The sequence below is a fragment of the Sturnira hondurensis genome, unplaced genomic scaffold (genome assembly GCF_014824575.4).
Source record: "Sturnira hondurensis isolate 20B ecotype Veracruz unplaced genomic scaffold, ASM1482457v3 Scaffold0017436, whole genome shotgun sequence".
Lineage (NCBI taxonomy): Eukaryota > Metazoa > Chordata > Mammalia > Chiroptera > Phyllostomidae > Sturnira > Sturnira hondurensis.
This window is the reverse complement of record NW_028090067.1, coordinates 3906372-3931967: the sequence shown is the minus strand read 5'-3', so window position 1 is coordinate 3931967 and position 25596 is coordinate 3906372. Positions and strand designations below refer to the sequence as shown.

Here is a 25596-nt window from a genome sequence, read left to right as displayed (position 1 = left end):
TGGGATGACACTGGTCAGTAGAGTCACAAAGGTTTTCAGGGTACCCTTCTATGACACATGGTCTGTATATTGCACTGTGTGCCCACCATCCAGTCAACTCATCATCTGTCACCATGTATTTGGCTTCCTTTACCCTTTACTACACCCCACCCTCTGTTCCAGTTTCTCATCTGAAAAATAAGCAGTGCCAGCTTCATAGGGTTGTTGTGAGAACAGGTAAGTCAGTATTTGTAAAATATCGCGTGCATGGTGCACAATAAACACTATGTGTTACCTGGTAGTGTTAGAGCACATGAAATAATTAAAATATAACAAAAAGAAGCATATATAATATAATACAAAAACGTATAGGTCATAGCATAGGTAATTACTACTAGGTTGTTGCAGAAAATAAGAGATCAAAGGGCTGAGGTTTCTGGGAAAGGCCTTGGGGAGAGCTAGACTGCTTATTGAAAAGACTCCAATAATAGAAAAATGGAAAGAATTCTACCACAATAAAATAGCACAAACGAAGACAAAAAGAACAGGTGCAGAATAAAGGAAAAGGAAGACTGGGTTGGCTGATGGAAATATTGGTGGATAAGGCTATAAAGGTAGATTAGGGCAAATTATGCAGACTCTTGATGCAGGCATGATTAACTGGATTTGATACGGTAGCTATGATGGATAATAGGGATCTTTTAAAGATCTAAATAGAGAAAAAGATTTCTGCCTGGATGGAATGAAAAGGAAACAAAAGCACAGGTAAAGAATAAAGAGACTGATATTTTTGCCCTAGGGATGGCAAAGGGAACGAATTATTCATGTGTCGTACACTTCAATGATCTTATACACTTTTTAACATGTAATACTATTTCATGCTAATGAGGGTCAAATAAGATAACACATGAAAGACCTTTATAGGCTAAAAAGTGCTTTAAAGTGCTAATATCACTATCGTCATAGTTGCTATGAAGGAATTTTTTTTCATCTTTAAGAAGAAAAGTACTATTGTAGTTCAGCCATCATGGAGCAATTGCCAGTATTTTTGTAAAGGAAAGAGGGACTGGTTCAATAGCTGTAGAGCTAACAAAATTTCAACTATGTCACATCCGGGGGAAAGGTCAAGCAATCTTATGCCAGAAGCGAACCAGGCAATGCCTCGTTCCATTACCAGTACGCTATTTCTTAGGTTCTAATTGCAACAATTCTCCATAATATAAGTTCAAAAGGATACACATAGAAGCTGGCACTTTATAGTGACGCATGACATGAAACACGTGGCCAGAGACAAAGAACCCAGAAGGAAAAGATCAGGACTATACAAACCATGGTTGAACCACAGAAAAATGTATATGGACCCATACACCTTACCAGAGTCCCAGTACCACTGAAGAATGAGGACGGCTCCACTTGGATAGAGTGGAAATTCTACGTAGAGGACAACACACTCTACTGACCTTTTCAACACGCCTATAAAGATGAAACCCTGAACAGAGAACATGCCCTTTTGGGTTGCTGAAATAGTAATTTTAGTCAGTCCAAACATAGTAATACTCAAACTACAAGGTAGTACATTTCAGTAAAAAGCCTGGGATTTGAAACCAGGAAATCTGAATGCAAATTCTGACTAGGTGAACATTCTTGAATAATTCATTTATGTATTTTGAAACCAAACTGAGCAGTCTGAACCTCAGGATTTCAAACAAGGTTCTCCTTACAAGGTTTGGTGCATTTTACCTGGTGGAAATTTAGATTACCAAATTGAAATGTGAAAGCACTTTATAAGCATTTCTTTATAAATAATAATTTACGAGAATAATAATTATTATCTCAGGGTCACAGGCCAGCAGATCCTGGAAACCTGCTTCCTTATAATCTGATCACTCCCAATGAGAACCATGAGACGAACGTTGTAACTTCAATTTTGTGTTGTTACACTATATAAAAATGTGAAGTACCACTCCCTCTTGGGGGGTCAAGAGGCCAAACAGAGATAAACTGCGACAGAGAGAAGGAAAATGGCAACCTTTACAGAATCACAAAGACTCTCAATGTTGACTACTCCAAGTCTTTGGAAAATCGTGTAATTTATCAGTCCCAGGAGATCAAATTTTACATATGAAGTTGTCAGAGAATGGCAAATAAATTAATACAATTAATTAATCTGAAGTTCGATGAATGATACATAAATTAGGGAGGAACCACTTTTGATTTTTTTTTACCCAAACTTTGTAATCATTGGATGTGGGATAAGGATAGAGACAGTCAAGTTCCTAGTGAAAATAGGAGAAAATCCCATCAATGGGTATATTCCTATTCCCTTCCCTACTGGGAGAAATAGCTTTCAAAGGAAGAAGATGGCAGCAGGAAATTAGTGACCTAACATACAAGGTTTCAACAACTATTAGACTACTTTATTCTAAGTAGCTAATAACCTCTTAGAACTATGAAATGATACTAATGAGTCCAAATTCAAAGATCTCCAATTATTGAAGAATTTCTTTTTTTTAGGTGATAAAAACAACTTTATTTAACAATTAATGATGTGGAGAGTCTCCTTTTAAAGAAATGCCCAGAATTTCTAATAAAAAATCAACCACTGCCCAAATCTGTAGTGAGACAAATTCTGATTCGTTAATTCTCTCACTAATAAACTAGAGCCCTGAAAACTGACAAAATAAAAGGGTAAAAAGGACACTTACCAACTTGTGAAGTAAGTCATCTTTCTTACTGCACTGAGAAAAAATCCAATTTTTGATGGTTTCAGCCACTTTTAACAGAATGCCTTGCTGAAGGAGATGAATGACATAGTATAGGATTATTAAACCACACCCAAGCAGCAGAAAAACGTCAAATAATTTATGTCTAATTAATCACAACTTTTATCAGAAAAAGGGAGAAAAATCACCCAGGTTATATGCTTTGTCAGTATGTCTCAGCCTCCTTATTAGTCCCCAAATTTATCTGCACATCACAATCAACTGGATTCTATTTTAGTTAGAAACATATTCCCGAATCTCCAAACTAACAATTTAAATCCAGTAAGTTTGGAATAAGACCTGAAAATGTGATTTTTAATGAGCAGTCAGAAACCATTCTGATGCAGCCCATTTATCTTGGGTACAGTGTAAACTATCCATGTCAAGACGATGATGGTATGGATTTCAGATGAAAACCATAGGGTTCTCCAAGTTCTCAGATATTAAGAACATTTCATTCCATAATGCTAAGGCAGAAAGAAAATTTAATTTTAGAAAAACTGTCTCATTGAAATAAAAAGCATATTGTTGAATCACTCAAAAATTTGATATACCTCAGGTATACCTTTACCTGAACAAGCCCGTAAATGGAATTTACATTCACTGAGTGATCACTATATCCCAGGTATTGAAAAGGGGGCATGGGAACAAAGACGAATACACATAACTGTCATTGTCAAGAGTTTAGTACAGAAGAGATAGTACAAATAATTATGAACCAATATATAGTCTGAAAAAGTGTGGAAAAAGAAGATGCCAAGGGGAGAGAACAATGGAACTAAGCCCTAACAGATGAGTAGAAATTTAACAACGGAGGAAGTGAGGACACTCAGGCAACGGAACAGGAGGGTTACAGGAGAGAGCCACGGAAGAACATGCTGTGGGGCTGGTGGCATAGTCCCGGACAGTTGAGACTCAAGGGGAGTGCAATAAAGTTAAAAGATACACTGGGATGGGTTTTAAAGAACTTCGGTCTCACATGCCATCATAGTTTAGATTTTATCCTGTAGGCTCTGAGGAGCCACCTCAGGTTTTCATGCAAGGAGTGAAACAATAAAAAGAATCAGCATTTTAGAAAAGTTACCGGCAGCCGTGCAGAGGCTGCACTGGCAGGGCGTGACTGCAGCCAGCTAAGTAATATCCAGGCCTGCACTAGGAGAGCAAAAATGGTAGCGATTAGGGTTGGATTTTAGAGAGACAGACACTGACATATCATTTTGTGGCTGAATCAATGTGGGAGTGATGGGAAGTTTAAGATAACTAAGAAGGTGGGTAATTTGGAAATATATAAAAAATTTGTGGGCTGCTAAGGAAAGAAGCTATGTTTTTTTTAAGACATGTTAAATCTGAGCTTCCTGGAGCACAGGCAGGTGGAAACATCTAACAAATATCTGAAGCTCAGCAAAGATGGAGAATGGACGTGAATGGCCAATGAAAGCAAGAAGTAGAGGGGATCTGTCAGAGAAAACAGACCAAGCAGAGGAGAGGACTGGTGCTAAACTTTATAGAGGGAACATTTAGGAATAAACACAAGAAATGTATCTATTTGACAGACCCGGAGCAGTTACTGTCTGCTGCTAAGGTTTCAGTGAGGATGCAAAAAAAAAGGGGGGGGGGTTTCTCATGATTTTTGTCTGTCTGATTGCGGCAGCCAAGATTACATGGGGGAATACAGTGGAAAACCTGGAGTCTTTGCAACTAGAAATAACCCTGTAAACAGTGAAGAGCCTATTTTACTCCAAAGAAGAATCTGAAATTTGAGTTTATAAGACAAGTGTTGAAAAATGATTCTCCTACACTCTTGCCTTCTGATTGATTCCACTTCTAAATGTTTAAGGATTAACTAATTAGAGGCAAGCGAGTGATTCTTTTAAAAAAAAAACACAAGGAAAAAAAACCCCAAAATGTATAGACAACAAATATTTATGGTGAAGAATACCGGTACAGATTACTCAGTAAGTACTTGAAAATCACATGAAAAAATAAATTTAAAAAGGGTATTAGTGCTAAGTACCATTTCATTTAAACTCATACTATACAAAAATTTTGCTTTCCAAAGAAAATAACTGGTACTTCACTGTTTAAACAAAATTTTGAGGGCAATTCTAAAAATACATCCACTGAGAAGGAACTAAATAGTATAGTAATTTTCTAAAATTTAGTTGCCCCAGATTTCGAAAAACTCCATTTTAGAAAAACACAGCTCATATAGCTGAACTGTGTATGATGAAGACTAAACAAACTTTCTAGACATGTGGTAATTTAGAAAAACACTCTCTGGCTACGCTTTTTACTCTTCCTCGATTTCTCAGGGGATGAAATTTTACACTCTTATTTTATTCACTTATAAAGTAGTAACACTTCTATATGTAAAAACACTTGTCATAAGTGAAAGGACTGAACACCTACAAAACACAAGTTTGCACCCCCCCCCCCCCCCCGTGCCCTTGTGTCCCCCAGCGCGGCCCCCCGCCAACACGCAGAGGTCAATGTGCAGGCTATGCCTCAAGATTATCCCGTGGGCCTTTCTTTGTATTTTCTTCCTGAGTAATCTCAGATACAAGTTTTAATCTACAGCTAATTGATTAGATACATCTTTAGGCTTTCCCTTCAACACTCTTCCCAGGAACGTCCAGATTTGAAAGGGCAAGGAGAAGGCAGGGTTTAAGTACTGAGGCCCCACAAACTGGCTCTGAACCACGAGAGCTCTCACTCCCCAACTCCCATCCTGGGGGTGTTAGTCAGAAACACTAAACAAAACAAACAAACAGAAAAATCCAAACGATTTCTCTGGCATTCAACCTGCTGTTGCAAATAAACCCAGCTTGGTCACCTCACATTATAGGGATTTTTCAAAGAACAGGAGAAACGACCTCTCTCACTCACCACAGAGTAAATGAGTAATTGAAAACGTTCAAAGCCACCTCCTGGAAATAATTGAGTCTTATAATAAAACACTGATTAAACTAGAATTAGCTAAAAAAATTAGTAATCTAGCTATATTTCTTATTAAATTAGACTTCTTTATATTAAAACTGAAATGTACTAGAATATTTTTTATTTTAATAAATATGTCAAAACAAATGAATGTATTAGGTTAATGAATTTTATAGAACATAGGTAATGGAGATTCTTCTAGTGTCTTAGCATCATAATGCTGTACATCAACTATGAGGTATGTATAAAAGTACATAATACTGCAGGCACACAGGGCATCAGATACTGAGGTATCCTTGAAACTGTTTGTGAAATACTTATCAATTTGCTTTTTTATATTTTGTGCTCTTTTAAGAAATATACTTAAAGAAAAAGTTATTCCAGTTAATATATGAGTCCCAGAGTTGGGTTGTCATTAATGTTTTAGTATATTTTTCTGGTCCTCTCCAGATAACTTCAATATTTAAATAAATAATATATTTTGATCTTCAACCATATTCATTCCCATTTGTTATACAAATCACCTATGAAACAGTCCAAAACTGCAAGGGTTCGCGTTTATTTAAACAGGCATTTTTTGTACTACTGATGAATAAAAAGTCAAGTCTCACCAGTGTTGGAGAGGACATGGGGGATTTTTTTTGGGGTTTTTTGGTAAGGCAAAGAACAAAAGATCAAGTCACAGAGAACGAGAGTGCTTTCTTACTTTTGGCGGGGCTCTTAGAGGGGGCTTTTGTTGTCCCTCCGTCACTGAGCATTTCTCTGGTTTTGGTGACACAGAAGAACATATTTCAAAGTCCGTGTGTCCCAGATCCTGTAAGTACTGGTAAAGTGGAGAATTCTGAAAGAGGCATAAAATAAAACAAAGTTTAACATCATTACTATTTCAAGTTTTAGAGGCCAAATTCAATACCAAACTTCACAATCATGACTTAACTCCTTTACAAACTTCACAATTATGCCCAAACTTTTTAAGGCTTAATCTATAAAGAACTGAATTATATCACAATGCTAAAATATCAACTACTAGTTTACCAAAGGGACCCAGAAAAGGTGAAAACTCTAAATAAAACATATTGATATTTCTGAGTGAGTACCACCAAAAAAAAATTATTTTAGGAATATAAACAGATTTGTTCAGAAATTACTTTGCCCACATTTTTGTAGTATTAGAGTAGATTTCCTCAAACTAGCCAATCCTGGCTATATATAACTCCTAAAAGAACCTACAGTGAAAAACAGTTATTAATTGAAGCCAAGCAGAATTAGGCAATGATTATACTGTATTAATAATAATTTTACCATAACAGCATATTCATTGATTCAGTCAAGCACAACTATGTATTATTGTATTATAGGTAACACATACAGTACCCAGCTCTGTAAGAAAAAAACTATAAGAAAGTTACCTAAGATAAGCTTATGTACAAGCACAAAGCAAATGAGAGTCAGTGTGTCTCATAAAAGCATTAAAATACAGTGGTTCAAGACAAACTGTGGAGCCAGACTACAGGTTCATATTCCAACTCTGCCTCTTACTAGCTGGGTAACTATGAAAATTTATAATCCTTTCATGCTTCCGCTGTTTCAACTAAAGATAGGGATAGTAATAATACCTAGTTCATAAATATAAAGCAAGTAGACCAGTCCCTGACACACAGTAAGCACTCAATTGATACTTTATATAAGCTATGTGAAAAGAGAGTAGGTTTTGAACAAAATTTTTTAAAAAATCACACCAATCCCACTGAACAGAAATATCACCATTGCTATTGGATGAAAATCTATGAGATAACTCTTTTGGATAAACCGCAAGCTTTAATTTTAACTTTTAGCTTCTCTAAAGTACAATGTTGGTGACACGTTCAAAAATAAACCTGATTCCACTCAACCAAACATTTAATATTTAAAATAACCACCACCATGAAAACAAAGAGCAACACAGCTGCCATAGTACTACTTAACTAAACTTAAACTAAGCATTAACTAAGCATTCTACATGCATCATCTCAGTTAAGGATCACAAACTATAAAAGGCATCATCCTCCTCAGCATTACCATCGTTACTCCATTTCACAGTTGAGGAAACAGATTCACTCACCTAGAGAAATCAGGATAGATCTAACCTCAAGGATGACGCTATAAAATACACCATACTAGCTAAAATTACAGAGTCCCTCTGGTGTCTACAGAGGAAGACACCAAAGAAGCTTACATATAATTCAGTGCTAAGAAAAATTACAGGAATGGAAACAGAGGAACAACACTAAATTAGACCAACACTTTTAGGAAATACATCCTTGAATTTGGAAAAAATAAGGCAGAGCAAGAATAGGCTGGACTGGCAGGATTTTGCTGACTTACAATTTGAGACAACAAGGAGTCAAATGCCTCCTTTTTAACTATGCTCAATCTCTCTTTTGAGAAAAATATGCAAAAAATTACAATATGAGGATACTTCTACCACATTTAAAATATCTGGTGACACAAGTGGTTAATCTTTACATCACCTGTAATGGCCCTTCAAATATTGCTTTGAATTACTCAATGTGTATTTTCAAACTGAACGGTGAATCATCAGAGTGGAAAAAGAACAGAACCGTTAGTTCAGTTGGGCTGACCTTCTGAAAAGTTTACATACTTTTAAAAAGACAAACTTGTTTTTAAGGCAGTAGAATATTTTCTTCAGATGAACTCCCATGCAGAAGAACAATAAATAAGATGGATCAAAGTGGAGTTACACTCTTTTTTATGACAGGCCAGATAGTAAATATTTCAGGCTTTGCAGGCCATATGGTCTGTGTCTCAACTCTGCTGTTACAGGGTGAAAGCAGCCAGAGATGATCATAAACCAATGAGTGTGGTTATGTTCCAATAAAACTTTATTTATGAAAATATTTAACTTATCAGTTTCATGTGTCACAAAATATCATTCTTTTGATATTTTACCTATCTACTGAAAAATGAAAAAACCATTCTCTCTTCACCAGTCATATAAACATAGGCCCAGAAGAGGGGACAGATCTGACCCAACAGTTTTAGTTTGACTCCTGTTCTAATTTAAGACTCAGAGGCACCCTCTTGAGTGCTAACTATTCTCTGGGAAGAGGCCTGGGGAGTGGGAATGGGACCTCATTCCTTTCTATTCAAACTGTAACGCTGTGTCAGCACTGGCCCCCATCTCCCTTCCCTTTCCAGTTTATGTCACAGCTCACAAAATAACCAAATGGAGTATCTGTAACAGATTTTGGGGGGGGGGTGGGGGTGACTAAATACAAGAGAAACAATAAATACTTTGTCTTCCATATATAGGGGTGGGCAAATTAGGTTACAGTTGGAATACAAATAATACAATAATTAATAAATAATACAAGAATATACTTGTGCTTCTCGTACTCACAACCAAACCTACTTTTGCCCCACGCTGTATGTTTCACACATCAGCTAAGCACACACACTCAGCTTGAATCACCATACTCTGGAACATCTACTACTGCGTATTTCACAAAATAGCATAACTGTTCATCCTGTATGACAGTGATAATGTTCAATCATGTCATTTCATACAGTAATTCTACCAGTAGTTTATGTTGCTGTTCTCCCAAATATAAAACTTTTAAACTTTTGGCTGGTCTCACAAGCTTCTTGTCAAAGGCATGACGTATCCATTTGTGCTCTACAACTGTGAATGACGCCTTAGTAGTTCTGGTTCCTTCCTCATCTTTAGTGACAGAATTCATCACTTTCATCCTAGAAAGCACTGTTTTACAGTTCTGGAAAATTGTGGCTTGCCAAGGGCCATCACTGTGCTTTGTTTCATGGCTTTACTGTAACTACGCGACAAAATTTCAGAGTAGACAACCTTTGGAGACTAGGGATGGAGGTACTGCAGGTCCAGTAAAGTGTAATTCCAGTCATCATTGTATTTCATATGAGCACTTTTGCCTTTTTGACTTTAATGCAAATCCTATCATTTTATAACATATAAACTTGGACTGTATGCACACTAAAGCTCTACTCACTATATTTATGATAGTATTTTGAGTTGTAGCCTTTCACTGTTTTATTTCTACTTTTATGCTTTTGAGCCAGAGAAAATTCAGAATTTAACCAGTGACAACACAAAGGAAAAACAAACAACCCTTGGTTTATAAACTGAACATTGGCCAAGACAAACCGACCAAGATAAACCTTATAGCACCAGAGCAACTTTTAAGAATACAAAGGGACCCTGGCTGGTGTAGCTCAGTGGATTGAGCACGGGCTGTGAACCAAAGGGTCACCAGTTTGATTCCCAGTCAGGGCACATGCCTGAGCCTCAGGCCAGGTCCCCAGTGGGGGCCATGTGAGAAGCAACCACACATTGATGTTTCTCTGCCTCTCTTCCCCCCCCTTCCCTTCTGTCTAAAAGTAAATAAATAAAATCTTTTAAAAAAAGAATACAAAGGGATTTTTAGTAAAATTCTAATTTTATATTACTTTTAAAATATGTTTGGGGAATAAAATGCCTATCATTTTCCCTGTGAAACTACTAAATAACCTGTGTATTACTTGATCTCAGAAAGCCACATCATGGCCAGTGGTTCTTAAACTTTTTGGTCTCCAGGCCTCTTTCTGGTCTTGTAAATTCCCAAGAGCCCCAAAGACCTTTTGTTCATGTGGCTATTGATATTTATCACATTAAAAACTCAAACAAAAATTTAAAAGTTATTTATTTACAATAACAATAAATCCAGATAGAGGGGTGGGGGAAAGTAGGTTTATAGTTGTTTATGGTCAATAAATAATAATACAAGAAAAAACTGTTTTGTGTACTCACAACTGTAAACCTACTTTTGCCAATGCCCACATTAATGTAAATAATTTTAATAAAAAATACTTTCTTCCCAAAATTAAAAAAAAAAAAGAATTGAGAGGAGTAGACTGTTTTACATTTTTGCAAATCTCTTTACTGTCTGGCTTAATAGGAGATGGTTCAATTCTTATATTTGCTTCTGCATTCAATCTGTTGCAATTTATTATCTTGGAAGAAAATCAAGCTTTGAACAGAGAGTTTAAAAGTTAGTATTTTAATAGTCTTTTCTGATAATTGTATTATCAAGGAACAGCCATAACAAAACAACAATAGTTTTAAGTTTTGAAAAGGTTCATTTTAATGTGGAATATGAAACCATATTGATGAGCTTTTCATCTTTTCATACTCTGTACATGAACAGAATAAGAGTGAAAAAATAGGTAATATTTTAGTATTAAAAACTGATCACCCAATATAAATTTTTTTTTAAATTTTTATTTTAGAGCAAGGTGAGGTTCCCTATTTCAACAGCCTAATCACTATATTTGAAAGTTTTCTGCTTTTAGGTATATAAACTAATGTAGAAATTTCTGTTTCATATAGTTAGCATTAATTATAGGTTGATGGCAGCTTTAAAAAAGGACTTTTTTTGGTGGAGGGTAAGGCAGAACAGGTGGTGATAGGCAATTTTCTGTGTTATAATTTTTCCCTTGGTTCAAGCAAAATAGAACCACAAATGTTTCAGTTAAGTTGTTTTCTTGAAGAGAAATTATCAGCACTGAACTCAAAGTATAATTTTGTAGTATTAGACAATGTTACTGCTGCCAAAAGAAATAGAAGAACTTTAGACACAGCATGTGGAAGCTTCTCAGGAAATCCTTGTGGTTAATGATTCCTGTAAATTTCAGCTGACAGAAAACACGCATCATAGTACCAGAAAGAATTTTGCTAAACGAATGATAGCCAAGAGTTTTTGGTCGTGCTAAGATTGTTCTGATGGTCGAAACATTTTTTGTAAAAAAAAATAAATAAACAAAACCAGACAGGAAACCCTAACACTTTTGCTGAACAAGCATTTCAAGAAAGTGACTCATTTAAATCCTAGCCTACCTGTACTTCTTGCCCCCACGGAAGATAACGGAGCCCACACTAAAGGATATATGAAGTCTGAACCACTCTAATGCAGTGTTTATCTTCTGCATGATTTATGGTACATCCTGGGGAAGTGCCAGTACCTTTATTGCTGGTTTGCAATTAAGAAGGAAGATTAACTAGTGTAGAAATGGAAGTGATGGGTAAATACTTTTATGATCAGGCTCTCTTTTCTAAACTGCTTTAAACCCTTACAGATAGAACAAGTTGTAACCTTTCAGTTCCAGCTCAGGGAGGGAAGAAGAGGCCAAACATGGAAGAATTGGGTGGCCCTTTCAATAACAATCACTGAATCTTCTTTGTGCCAGGCAATATCTAGGCACAGAGGAAAAAACAAAACAGGTGAGGTCCTTGCTAAAAAGTTCCATTCTATGATTCTTCCAGCAAGACTATGGTATACCCGGCTTTCAATAGTACCAAGGAAAATACTGAGTGACCTGACAATTTCCAGGTAGGCCACTACGTTTCAGGAAAATTCCCCACTTGGTCTAAGCTATGTTAAGTACAACATTAGAATGCTATGGGGTTCTTAAACTCCTTCAGGTGGTAAAACAAAACTCATGATGTTCTCTGAAAGACAAAATTTAAAAAATGGGTATGTTAAAATACAAAATTCTGTGTTAAATCAAATGCCATATCATTCTATGCAATCAGCCAAATTCAGAATATGAGAATTATAAAGATCAAACTACCCAGTCTCTTCAACAAATAAATGATATAATAAAGTTGGAGAAGGCAGAGAAAACTGTTAAAGACTAAAGGGACTATCACCCAAATGTGACATATGGATTTTGTTTGGATGCTGGTTTGAACAATTATTAAGAAGAAATTTTTTGAGATACTTGAGGAAATCCAAACATGGCCAAGGTATCAGAGGATATTAGGGGATTGCTATTCATTTTATTAGGTAGTGGCTTTTTAAAAATATATTTTATTGATTATGCTATTACAGTTGTCCCATTTCCCCCCACTTTATTCCCCTCTGCCCTGCACACCCCCTCCCACCCACATTCCCCACATTCATGTCCATGGGTTGTATATGTAAGTTCTTTGGCTACTACATTTCCTACACTACTATTAACCTCCCCCTGTCTATTTTCTACCTACCATTTACGCTTCTTATTCCCTGTACCTTTCCCCCCCTTTTCCCCCTCCCATTCTCCCACTGATAACCCTCCATGTGATCTCCATTTCTGTGATTCTGTTCCTGTTCTATTGTTTGCTTTGTTTATTTGTTGTTTTTTTTTTTAGGTTCAGCTGTTAATAGCTGTGAGTTTGTTGTCACTTTACTGTTCATATCTTTGATCTTCTTTTTCTTAGATAAGTCTCTTGAACATTTCATATAATAGGGGCTTGGTGATGATGAACTCTTTTAACTTGACCTTATCTGGGAAGCACTTTATCTGCCCTTCCATTCTAAATGATAGCTTTGCTGGATAGAGCAATCTTGGATGTAGGTCCTTGACTTTCACTACTTTGAATACTTTCTAGTCCCTTCTTACCTGCAAGGTTTCTTTTGAGAAATCAGCTGACATTTCTAATGGGAACTCCTTTGTAGGTAACTCTCTCCTTTTCTCTTGCTGCTTTTAAGATTCTCTCCTTTTCTTTCATCTTGGGTAATGTAATTATGATGTGCCTTGATGTGTTCCTCCTTGGGTCCAACTTCTTTGGGACTCTCTGGGCATCCTGGACTCCCTGAAAGTCTATTTCCTTTGCCAGATTGGGGATGTTCTCCTTCATTATTTTTTCAAATAAGTTTTCAATTTCTTGCTCTTGTTCTTCTCCTTCTGGCACTATGGATGTTGGAACATTTAAAGATGTCCTGGAGGTTCCTAAGCGTCTCCTTGTTTTTCTGAATTCTTGTTTCTTCATTCTGTTCTGGTTGAATGTTTAATTTTTCCTTCTGCTCCTGTTGATTTGTGTCCTGGTTTCCTTCCCGTCACTGTTGGTTCCCTGTAGATTTTTATTTCACGTAATGCAGCCTTCATTGCTGCCTGGGTCTTTTCTATGCTGTTGAAGCACCCAGTGAGTTCCTGGAGCATCCTGATTACCAGTGTTTTGAACTGTGCATCTGATAGGTTGGCTATCTCTTCATTGCTTAGTTGTATTTGTTCTGTTCTTTGAGCCATATCTTTTTTGTCTCCGCAGGCCTGTTACACAGTAAGGGGCAGAGCCTTAGGTGTTCCCCAGGGTGGGGTAACTCATGTTGCTGCATTATGACTATATGTGAGGGATGGTTCCAAGAGGGAGCAATGGCGTTTGCTCCACTCTGCTGGTTTTCAGTCACTTCCCCCACTACCCACAATTAAGTTGGCCCGTTCTGGTGCTAATTCCCAGGTGGGTGGGCTTGTGTATGTTCTATGACCCTGTGGGTCTCTCTAACGAACTCTCCTGTGAGGCTGGGAGTTTCTCCTGCTGCTGCCTCAACCCCCACAGGTGATTTCAGTCAGAGGTTTGAGGCTTTATTGCCTGGTGCTGGGACGCTGGGTTGCTTGGTCTGAATTGCTCCCTAGTTGTTCCTCCCATTTATCAGCACGCCAATGTGGGGCCATCTGGTCTGACAGCCGCTGCCTCGACCAGTCCACCAGCCACCACCTTGCTGCGAGTCCTCTCGACCTGGATGCCTGTCTCCGCCCCTCCTACTGGTCTGGATGGATGTTTCTTCTTTAACTCCTTGGTTGTTGGACTTCCATACAGTTTAATTTTCTGTCAGTTTTGGTTGTTTTTGTTTTTAAATTTGTTGTCTTTTTGGTTGTAGGAGGAGGCACAGTGTGTCTACCTACACCTCCATCCTGGCTAGAAGTCTCTGTAACGGTGTTTTTTAAGAAAGAGTATTTAACTGTTAGAAATGTACACAGAATTATTTACAGGTGAAATTAGGTAATGTCTGGGATTTGCTTTAAATTGTTCCAAGAAAAGAGGTGAGAGTGAAAGAGGAATACATAAACCTTTTGGCAAAATTGTAAGTTTCCAAAGCTGGGTGAGGGCATCTGGAGCTTTACCTGTATTATTCTCTCTTTTTATGTATAATTTTAAGTCCATTACAAAATTTTAAAAAATCAGACACTAGGTGTTCCTAGTCTCGTATAAAAGACATAAGAAAATAATATGGCAGAAAAAACATAAAATTTAGAAAATTAAACTTATTACTTTAAGCTGGGAAAAAGGTAAGTGTATTAAACTTTAGAGTACTCAAGGCTTTAAAAACTTTCATATAATGGTAGTGGTACTTTGAATATCTGCTGAAGAAAATATGGCAAAAAGCAAATGTTAATTTAGTAACGTCTTTAAATGAATTTGTGAGGAAAATCACAAAAGCATCAGCTACTGTAGATACATAAAACGTGATGTTTTATGTATTTATAAAAGATATTCAGATAACATTGGGCAAATATTTGGACTTGCAAACTTCCTGCAACAATGCCCAGGCTGCTCAATACTACAACTAAGGACAAAAAATGTGAAAGTAACAAGACTGCAAGTTACTAGGGCCTGGTGGAAGTACAAATAAATGGCTATTACCTGTCGATGTCATTCATTCATACTGACCTTCCATGTACTAATATGAAGTTTGTGAAATTAAGTAATTCTCAATTTAGCCCTGGCTGGTGTAGCTCAGTGGATTGAGCGCCAGCCTGCGGACCAAAGGATCGCAGTTCAATTCCCAGTTAGGGCCCATGCCTGGGTTGCCGGCCAGTTTCTAGCAGGGGATGCACGAGAGGCAACCATACATTGATATTTCTCTCCCTCTCTCCTTCCCTCCCCCTCTAAAAATAAATAAATAAAATCTTAAAAAGCTTTCTTAAAAAAAAGTAAATTTCAATTTATATGATTTTTGGAGCCATTCCCCCCCCCCAGGTTGGTATTACAGTATCTGTATTTTTATTTTTTATTTAGACTGCATTTTTTCCATTACCATTTATCCACCCATACCCTCTCCCACCTCCACCGAACACCCTCCCCCTGGAGCCATGTTTTAAAAATACCATTAAGCAAGCCAGTTAAAAAAAAAAATCAACAAAAAACCAGTGTGGTCCTACAGGGCAGTAGTTCTCAATCAAAGATTTTTTTGGCCTTATCCCTGAACTAGGACATTTGGCAATGTGTGAAGACATTTTGGTGGTTATAACTGAGGAGGGAGCAGTTACCGGCATCTAGGAGGCAGAGGTCACAGGCCTTAGTCAACACTACATGCACAGGACAAGCCCCACAGAGTTATCCAGCTCCAACTGTCTGTAGTGCAGAGGTTCAGAAACCTGTTTTGGAGTATAAGGAATCACAGATTGAAAAAATTTACAAAAAATAAGTAGTTCAGGAGCTGTCCTCATTATTTACTTCTTATTTTACAAAAATGATAGATGCAAAAAGCAACCTCCCGTAAAAAACCCAAAATGAAAATTATTTTTTTCATGATACAATCTAAGAACTCAACAGGCTAAGAGGGAAATGAGCTAACTTCAAAATAACTGCATCAAAGTTAATACATTAAAAATGTAACCACCCACTGACACCATATAAAACCAAAATAATTACAGCATTTGGTCATATTTGGAGATTATATCTAGGTGAACTTCATGTTTATCGTACTGAACTGCAGTTTTCCAATAACACAATGTCCTTATTAAAAGATTTCTAGTGGGGCCTGAACATAAGAAACCAGCAAAACTAGGCATCTAAAAAGTGCTAGCTCTTCCACAAGTGGCATCGTACTGGTGGTTTCCTCTGGCTATGGGCACACTCCTGCCAATGCCGTAGCCCCACAACCAAACACCTGCACACCAGGCTAGGTACCACAGCCACCAGAGCTCTGGATACTCTTTCACCCTAACCCTGATGCACCCCCTGGACTCTCTCCACTCTCAGAGCTGTACGCCCTTTCAAAAAGCACTTTGTGTAGTCTGTGATAACTCCTGGCCAAATTCTGATTCTGTTTTTTCACAAAGTATCTGCTCAGTGTTCCAGATGTCAATGGACTCAGTGCTAACAGCATTCCACTGGAAAAAATCATTTGGCTAGAAAAAGGGAAACTTAAACGGCAATCCTCATTCGTTCCTGTGTCACTAATCAAATATTTATCAAACACCTACTATATGTAAGCACTAGAGTTATAGTATTTTTCCGCCAATAACTTTTCTTGGGAAATATTCAAGAAAAAGTTAACTTTTTTCTACTTACAAAAGGAAACTAAGTTCAACTGCTCAACTTCACAATTTTTTATTTTCAATGTTGTTATTTTTAAGTTAAAAATTCAAACAGTAAAAAAAGATATAAAATGCAAAATAACTTTCTTTATCCTACCTCTGATACTTTCTCCCTCTCTCCAAAAGTAATAAACATTTTTTAGTTTGTGAATCCTCCTCCCTCTACAACTCCCCCTCCCCCCAGTTCGATATTCATTTATGATTAAAAGTGGTTGACAGTGGATGGGCTAGGATGACTTCTAGATTTCTGGTTGAACAATTAAATGGTGCTCTTAACCGAAGTAGGAAATAATGGCAGAGCAGCAGATCTAAAAGGAAGGTGGTGAGTTAGAGGTGCCCGTGAAATACTCAAATGTGAATGACTGAGACCTAAAGTATCTGGAGATCAGGAGAGAGGCCGAGTTTGAATGCAGAGATTTGAGTTTTTAGAAAACCGCTATGGTGCAAACCCATACGGTAGCACATAGGTATGGAAACATGGAGTAGATGAATTCAGCTGGAGACGATACATAGTGAGAGGAGACAAGAAGGCCCTAAAGATCAATATTTTGGAAATTGTAAGGGTAACAGTAAAAATAGTTAACATTTGTTGAGCTGCTTATATACTAGGCATTACATTAAGAATGCTTTATAATACCCAATTTACTCTCACCAACTTCTGAGGAGTACTATTACTAAACTTCTAAATAGTACCAAGTACTATTTACTCCTATTTCAGAAAGAAACTGGGGCCTATGGAGGTTAAATAACTTGTCCAAGGTTACCCAGCAGAATGTGAATGTCGCTGGTCTGAGTCCAAAGCCTACAGCCTTAACCAAAACACAAAATCGCCTGAGGAAAAAGGCAATCCAGAAGGGACAACCAATCTTCTCTGTCAAGTTCATCTTACTGTTTTGAAATATAGGTTATTATTCAGGTATGGTAAGGCCAACAGATTAGTAGACAATTGCCATCAAAAAGACAGTCTGTTATACTGAAGAAGAGCATACCAAGATACTTCTAGAAGAGTACATTCTAGATACCAAGAAGAGGGTGGGTCATGCCACAGGGGAGGGGAGGCACATGGGGCAGCATCGGGCTGTCCTCATCTCAGATCACTCCCCTTGCACTGGTGGCTTTACGTTTCATAGAACTATAGTCCCTTGAATGTAGAAACCCAAATCTGAACTTTTTTTTCTGTGAATGTATTTTGAAGAGTGGCAACTCCTCCAAACCTTCATTGACCTGGTATTCTTATGATCTATAGGCACCATGATTTTTCTGCTGACTCATCCTTAAGAGAGTTCTATATTTATTAGCCTAAGCCACAGGGTTAACAAAGTAGCAGTTAGGAAGAATTCAGACAGAAACCAGAGGAAAACTGCAGGTACAAAGTGCAAAGAAGAAAAACAATCAAAAGGCAATAGATTGATTTAGAAATCTAGATACTAAGGCTGACAGAGCCATAGCAGGCATCAACATGGACAGGATCAAACAAACGAAATAAAGCAAGTATTCCAGTGCTGCAGTTTCCCACAAGATACGTGGTGTTCATAAGTAGTGGGCATCTGGAACTGGTCCATGACCTGTTCCCCCCTCTGCCCATTTCTTAGTTTGCAGCAGTGTTTACCTCTGGGTTGAAGATGTCAGTAGAGGCTGTTAATTCTGTTTGATACTGCCCAGGTGCACTTTTTTTCTCACAAGAGGATGATCAGCGTACGTTCTCATCTTGTCGGTTGACTCCTTCCTCACCAAGTCCTCCCCAAACAACAGCAGCACCCAATGTTTACTGAGTACCCATACTGTGCCAGGCACTGCTCTAAGAATTTTTCTACAGACCAACTCTTCTCATCTTTACAATAAACTTTTGAGCCAGAACTCATTTAAGAGGAAACTAGGGCACAGAGAGATCAAGTAATTTGTCCTAGGTCACGTACATAAATGACAGACACAGGATTTGAACCTAGGCAGCTGAACAAGAGCCAAGTCTGTTATTTATTGTTACGATGCAAATTATTTAGAGTAAAAAAAAAAATCAATTTGGTCTAATATAGTATTTTGTATAATTTGTATATTTTTTAAACCAGAAGCTGGACTTGTAATTTTAAAATTATTTAACAGATTAGGTTAGAAAATTCATGTCAACCCATGTCTTCTAATAATATCTTGCATTTAATCCCAATTATTTCTGTTTCAGATGAGCTATAATCTGTATGTATTTGCCTCAGATTACACAAGCCTACAAATTGGATGCAAAGAATTCTGGGACTATGTAAATAATAGTACTCTGTTCTTATCCAGATCTTCGGTTTTTAAAAATAACTCTTATGACACTGAAGAGAGAGTATGGCCAACATATGATAAAACTGATTTCTTTAATTTACATTGAATCCCAGATAAGCTGATAAGAAACGTATTTTAAAAATTGCAAAATGGGCAAAGGACATAAACAGGCAGTTCAAAGACAATAAGCATACAAATGGTAAATACAAATAAAAATATGTTACACTTTACCCTTAACTGAGAATGCGCAAATTAAAGTTACTTTTTATCTCGTAGTTGGCAATAATTAAGAAATTTGATCACATTTAATGTTTTCAAGGATATGAGGAAACGGATACTTCATAAACTATTAGTGGAAGTATATCTATAAAAACATAAATGTATGTATCCATTGACCATGTAGCAATTCTACTAGGCATCTAATCTATGGCTATAACTATAAAAGTATGCTAAATAAACAAATGAAAATACTGGCTACTATAATAAACAACCCATTTACATTTTCAAAGGTCAAATTATACAACATTTCAAAGTGTATTAGACATACATACTGGCAAATATGTATATATGAATATAATTACACTGAAAATGATCTGGGAAAAAACTGAGTACAGTGGTTACTTCTGAGGAGAAAGTGGAACTGGGGAAGAAAAGGGAGATAAAGGGAAGGCTGATGCTCTTCCTGTATTTGACTTTTTCAAAGTGAGAATATATTCATGTGTTACATATGTGGGGAAGATGCCCAACATAAGGCCTGATAAAAAAGGTGTTGAGCCCTGGCCTGGTAGTTCGGTTGGTTAGAGTATCATCCCAATAGGCCAAGGTTCTGGGTTCCATTCTGGTCAGGGCGCACAAACAAGAATCAATCAATGAAGTTTGTAGAATAACAAACTTCAGTAAGTAAGTAAGTAAGTAGAATAACAAATTGATCTCTCAAGTACATTTTTTAAAAAGGTGTTGAATTGTTAGTTTAGCAAATGAATTGGAATGATCCTGTATACTTTTCTATATCAAAACTATTTCACAGTTCCTCGATTTAAGATGTCTGTGCTGTATCAAAGCCATACACTATGTTGACTATTGTCAGTAACCAAATGATACTTAATCTCTCCAAGTCTATATTAACACAAAAAGCATTAGGAAACTACAGACAGCTACTAACAGAAGGCAGCAGAAGGCAAGAAGCATTGGCACAGAAACCTGAAACTGTGTAATGCAGAGTAAGTTTGCTAATGAGGACCTCACATCTATACAAATCTGTGCTAATTTAGAAGCCTTTGATCTCTACTCTCTTGTTAACGGAATTTATCAAATTACACTGACTTTTATTTACATATTTATATAAGTTTTTAATTCCTTCAGACAAAGTAGTATACCAAGAGTTATATATTCTTAAAGTTTCCACCATTCCAGCAGAACCTCTAAATTTTTTAAAAATTCAAAACGAAGGAAAAAGATATCTGCAATTAATTTATAATTAGATTGGATGAGGAATATTTACCTGGAAACAATGATTTATTAGCTAATATTTTAAAAATATTTTATCTTTGACTATAGCTTAAGGCTATAGGTCTAAATGTAATTATCACATATACAACAGCATTTAAAAATGATTTAAAAGGATGAATTCCTGTTGTCAATTGCTATAATTTCCTTATTTCTTTCCAGGCTAATTACAGAACACAAAATAAGCTGATAAGGAAGATTGTTGTTACCAAACTATAGAAAGTAGCTATTTTCTCTATTTTTAAGGAAGAAGCTTTTGGTATGTAAGGAGCTAAAATTGTCATAATTAACAAAACCCTACAAAGGAAAATACATTTTCCTATTACTATGGCCAATATACTGTTTCTATGTGCTTTTCACTTACGTTTAATCGTATACAATCAGAAAGTATACTTTGAAAATAACCACTTATTGTCTTCTACCCTCCCCACCTTAAACCTTAAATAATACCATAGAATAGTACCTTGCAACATTCAAGATATTGTAAACTAATAGGAAATACTTTTTGAAGTTTATATATTTCAACATAATTTCTAAATAACTTCTAAATTATTATTTCCAAAGCCCCAAATCCAAGCATTACTTTAACTGTTCTTCAATATCAGCAAAGCAAATCTAATCACAGAATTCAAAAAGATTAAGTAGGTTAAAAGGGTCCATACAAATTAGTCCAATTAATTAAGCTACTCACAGACAGCATAGTTCTAATTTCTCCAGTTGACCTAGATGAAAAATTTACTGCCTCTTGCCCGTTCTTTTGATGCGTACACTTCTTTCTTTGATGGTTCCCACTTGTTTCTCCAGAACTAGATACACTACAAAATGGCCACTGAACTGGAGGGTGTGTCTTCATCATTACTAAGCATTTTCCTATCAGAAGCAGCTCTTTGGAAAAACCTGAACATAATTTCTTCAGTGCCACTCAGTATTACTTGGTAACTACAAAAGAGGTAATAGGGAGAGTCGGGTTTTAAAATGCCTTTAAGAGGATATTGCTTAATATTTGTGTTACTTAAAAGTTTTTTAAAGCCAGTAGCAGGTATGACATATACTTTATAAATTTTCCTGACTGCAGGTTTCTGATATTTTCCAACAGAAATGCATCTCATCTCATCCAATTAATAGTACATGGAATGTTATACACAACAAAAAGTTTTAGAAGGAGTAATTTAAATTTTTTTCTATATCATAGTACAAGCATACTTAAGTACAGTAATACACAGTCCAACACAAAACATACCCATCAAAAGAAGATGAACAGACTCCAAAGGGAGAAAGCTGACTTACACAGATTATACACTGAACTAACTAAAAATAAAGAACAGTAGTAACTTGGTCTTAAAAGAAGAGAAGACAGTAACAGTAGATTGAGCTCTCCCTGCACACATTAGTTTAATCAACTGGCACGTATCGGGGCACTTATTGAATGCAGAGCAAAAAGAAAGGTGACGAATTAAAACTGTCATTTTTAAGTGCTTTAGGAAAAAATATAAAGCCAGGTCAGACACATTGGCAAATTTTTTGGTGTGAGAAGAGAATGTAATAAACATTAAAAAGAAGCTTGGATGTAAGTAGATCACATCCAACCTTATTCTCGTTTTCACTTATCAGTAATATTAGTGCTACCAATAATGTGAAAAAAGAATTTGTGATTATGTTAAGAGAGAATGGGGAGATCTTTCTCTCAAAATGACTTATTTCTTTCATCAGAAAGAAAGAATCTGTAAGTAAAACAAAAAAGATAGGGCAAGATAGATGTACACTTAAGTAGAAAATCCATGTTATTTTTATTTCTTTTTCTTTTACTTATTTATTTTTAGAGAGGGGGAAGGGAAGGAGAAAGAGAAGGAGAGAAACATGGATGTGTGAGAGATACATCAATCAGTTGAGTCTTGTACACCCCCAACTGGGGACCTGACCTGCAACCCAGGCATGTGCCCTGACTGGGAATCGAACTGGCAACCTTTCAGTCCCCAGGCTGGCACTCAATCCACTAAGCCATACCAGCCAGGGTGAAAATCCACTTTAAAAGGAGTTATAGACATATGAGACTGCCCTGGCCAGGTGGCTCAGTTGGTTGCAGCAACATCCATGCATCAAAATATTGTGGGTTCCATCCCTGGTTGAGGTGCTTATGAGAGGCAACCAATCATTGTTTCCCTCTTACTTTGATGTCTCTCCCTTTCTCTGTCTGTCTGTCTCTTCTTTACTCTCTCTCTAAAATAAAATAAAAAAACATATCCCAGGTGAAAATTAAAATAAGAGACATATGGGATTAATGGTTATGGATTAATCAGCAAAATCCCAACATTAAGATATAGGTGGCCAGATTCTGTCCATTCTGCTAAAAAATGACAATATAGATTTAAAAATATAAGATGTCCACAAATCTATTACTTCAAATAAAAATTACTAGGCATTTTGATCTGTTGTACTGGGAAGAACAAGTCTCAATAGCTACATAAGCAGTGACCTAAAGACCTAGAAGCAATGGAGTCAGCACACAGTCTAACACTGTGCCACTGTGGAGTACACTGAATTTGGGCCCATTCTCCTAAGACTTTATGGCATGATTTGCTTCTGGAAACTCAGGGAACAAACCCCTGGTATAGAATCAGGAAAACTAAAACTGAGTCAGGGTTTCTGATCTAAAAATAGAATAGAAATGAGCAAAATTTCTCCCCGTAATTCCCAATTAATGGGAGCCTCTAAGAAGCTACTCTTACTCAACTTATGAAATTTGGAAATAATTTTACACTAAATGATGATCTGGCATAACTCCTTCATATAAGAAATGGGAAGCTAGCTTTAAAGAAATAAAATGATTCATTCAGGATGTCACTCTTTACTACTCTAGTCTCTTTTCCACAAGGCTTTTAGAAAATGACACTAATATAACTAATAACATACCAGATGAAATGTTAAAATCTATACTGGAACTTTGAGAATACATTGTTCCCTCTCTGATCCCTCCCCTACATACAGCACCACAACACAGTGATGTGGGTTGCCCTGCCCTGGCAAATACCTAAGGCTCCACCCCTTATAACATAACTGGTATGCTGAAACAAAGAAATATGGCCCAAATGAAAGAATAAATCAAAAGTTCTGAAAAGGAATTAAGCAATTAGGAGACGGCCAACCTATCAGATGCAGAGTTCAAAGCACTGGCAATCAGGATGCTCACAGAAATGATTGGGTATGGCTGCAAAATAGAGGAAGAAATGAAGGCTATACAAAGTGAAATAAAGAAAAATATACAGGGAACCAACAGTGAAGGGAAGGAAACCAGAACTCAAATCAATGATTTGGAACAGAAGGAAGAAATAAACATTCAACTGGAAAAGAATGAAGAAATAACAATTCAAAAAAAAGGAGGAGGCTTAGGAACCTCCGGGACAACTTTAAAAATGTTCCAACATCTGAATTACAGGGGTACCAGAAAGGGAAGAGGAAGAGTAACAAGTGGAATACTTATTTGAAAAAATAATGAAGGAGAACTTCCCCAAAATGGCAAAGGAAATAGATTTCCAGGAAGTCTAGGAAGCTCAGAGTCCCAAAGAAGTTGGACCTAAGAAAGAACACACCAAGGCACATCATAATTACATTAGCCAAGATTAAAATGAAGAAGAGAATTCTAGAAGCAGCAAGAGATAAGGGGGCAGTCACCTACAAAGGAGTTCCCATCAGATTGTCAGCAGATTTCTCAAAAGAGACCTTACAGGCAAGAAGGGGCTGGAAAGAAGTATTCCAAGTCATGAGAGGCAAGGACCTACATCCAAGATTACTCTATCCAGCAAAGTTATCATTTAGAATGGAAGGACAGATAAAGAGCTTCCCAGATAAGGTCAAGTTAAAGGAGTTCATCATCACCAAAGCCTTATTATATGAAATATTAAAGGCATTTATCTGAGAAAAGGAAGAAGATAAAAAATATAAACAGTAAAGTGACAACAAATTCCCAACTATCAATAACTGAACCTTACAAGCAAAAACAAAAACCAAGCAAACAACTAGAATAGGAATAGAATCACAGAAATGGAGATCACAAGGAGGGTTATCAGTGGGGAAGGGGAAAAGGTGTAGGGAATAAGAAGCATAATTGGTAGATACAAAATAGATAGGGGGAGGTTAAGAATAGTATAAGAAATGGAAAAGTCAAAGAACTTACATGTACTACCCATGGACATATAAGGGGTGGAGGGAATGCTCGNTGATTCATTCAGGATGTCACTCTTTACTACTCTAGTCTCTTTTCCACAAGGCTTTTAGAAAATGACACTAATATAACTAATAACATACCAGATGAAATGTTAAAATCTATACTGGAACTTTGAGAATACATTGTTCCCTCTCTGATCCCTCCCCTACATACAGCACCACAACACAGTGATGTGGGTTGCCCTGCCCTGGCAAATACCTAAGGCTCCACCCCTTATAACATAACTGGTATGCTGAAACAAAGAAATATGGCCCAAATGAAAGAATAAATCAAAAGTTCTGAAAAGGAACTAAGCAATTAGGAGATGGCCAACCTATCAGATGCAGAGTTCAAAGCACTGGCAATCAGGATGCTCACAGAAATGATTGGGTATGGCTGCAAAATAGAGAAAGAAATGAAGGTTATACAAAGTGAAATAAAGAAAAATATATAGGGAACCAACAGTGAAGGGAAGGAAACCAGAACTCAAATCAATGATTTGGAACAGAAGGAAGAAATAAACATTCAACTGGAAAAGAATGAAGAAAATAACAATTCAAAAAAAAAATGAGGAGGCTTAGGAACCTCCGGGACAACTTTAAAAATGTTCCAACATCTGAATTATAGGGGTACCAGAAAGGGAAGACGAAGAGCAACAAGTGGAATACTTATTTGAAAAAATAATGAAGGAGAACCTTCCCAAAATGGCAAAGGAAATAGACTTCCAGGAAGTCTAGGAAGCTCAGAGTCCTAAAGAAGTTGGACCCAAGGAGCAACACACCAAAGCACATCATAATTACA

At 36.8% G+C, this 25596-nt stretch overlaps 1 protein-coding gene across 6 annotated transcripts in view; it reads right to left on the bottom strand.

The window, feature by feature from the left end:
* Window positions 1-25596, bottom strand: part of VEZT (vezatin, adherens junctions transmembrane protein) — a 70058-nt gene that overhangs the window by 31872 nt on the left and 12590 nt on the right. For 3 of the 6 annotated variants that reach the window (XM_037068506.1, XM_037068507.1, XM_037068512.1), the window contains exons 2-3: window positions 6385-6519; window positions 2685-2771 (exon numbers count right to left, since the gene is read on the bottom strand). In XM_037068506.1, the coding sequence (XP_036924401.1) occupies window positions 2685-2771; window positions 6385-6519 (222 nt within the window). Of the gene's footprint in view, window positions 1-2684; window positions 2772-6384; window positions 6520-25596 lie in introns of those variants that run through there. The other 3 variants (XM_037068508.1, XM_037068509.1, XM_037068510.1) reach the window with 2 other exon arrangements.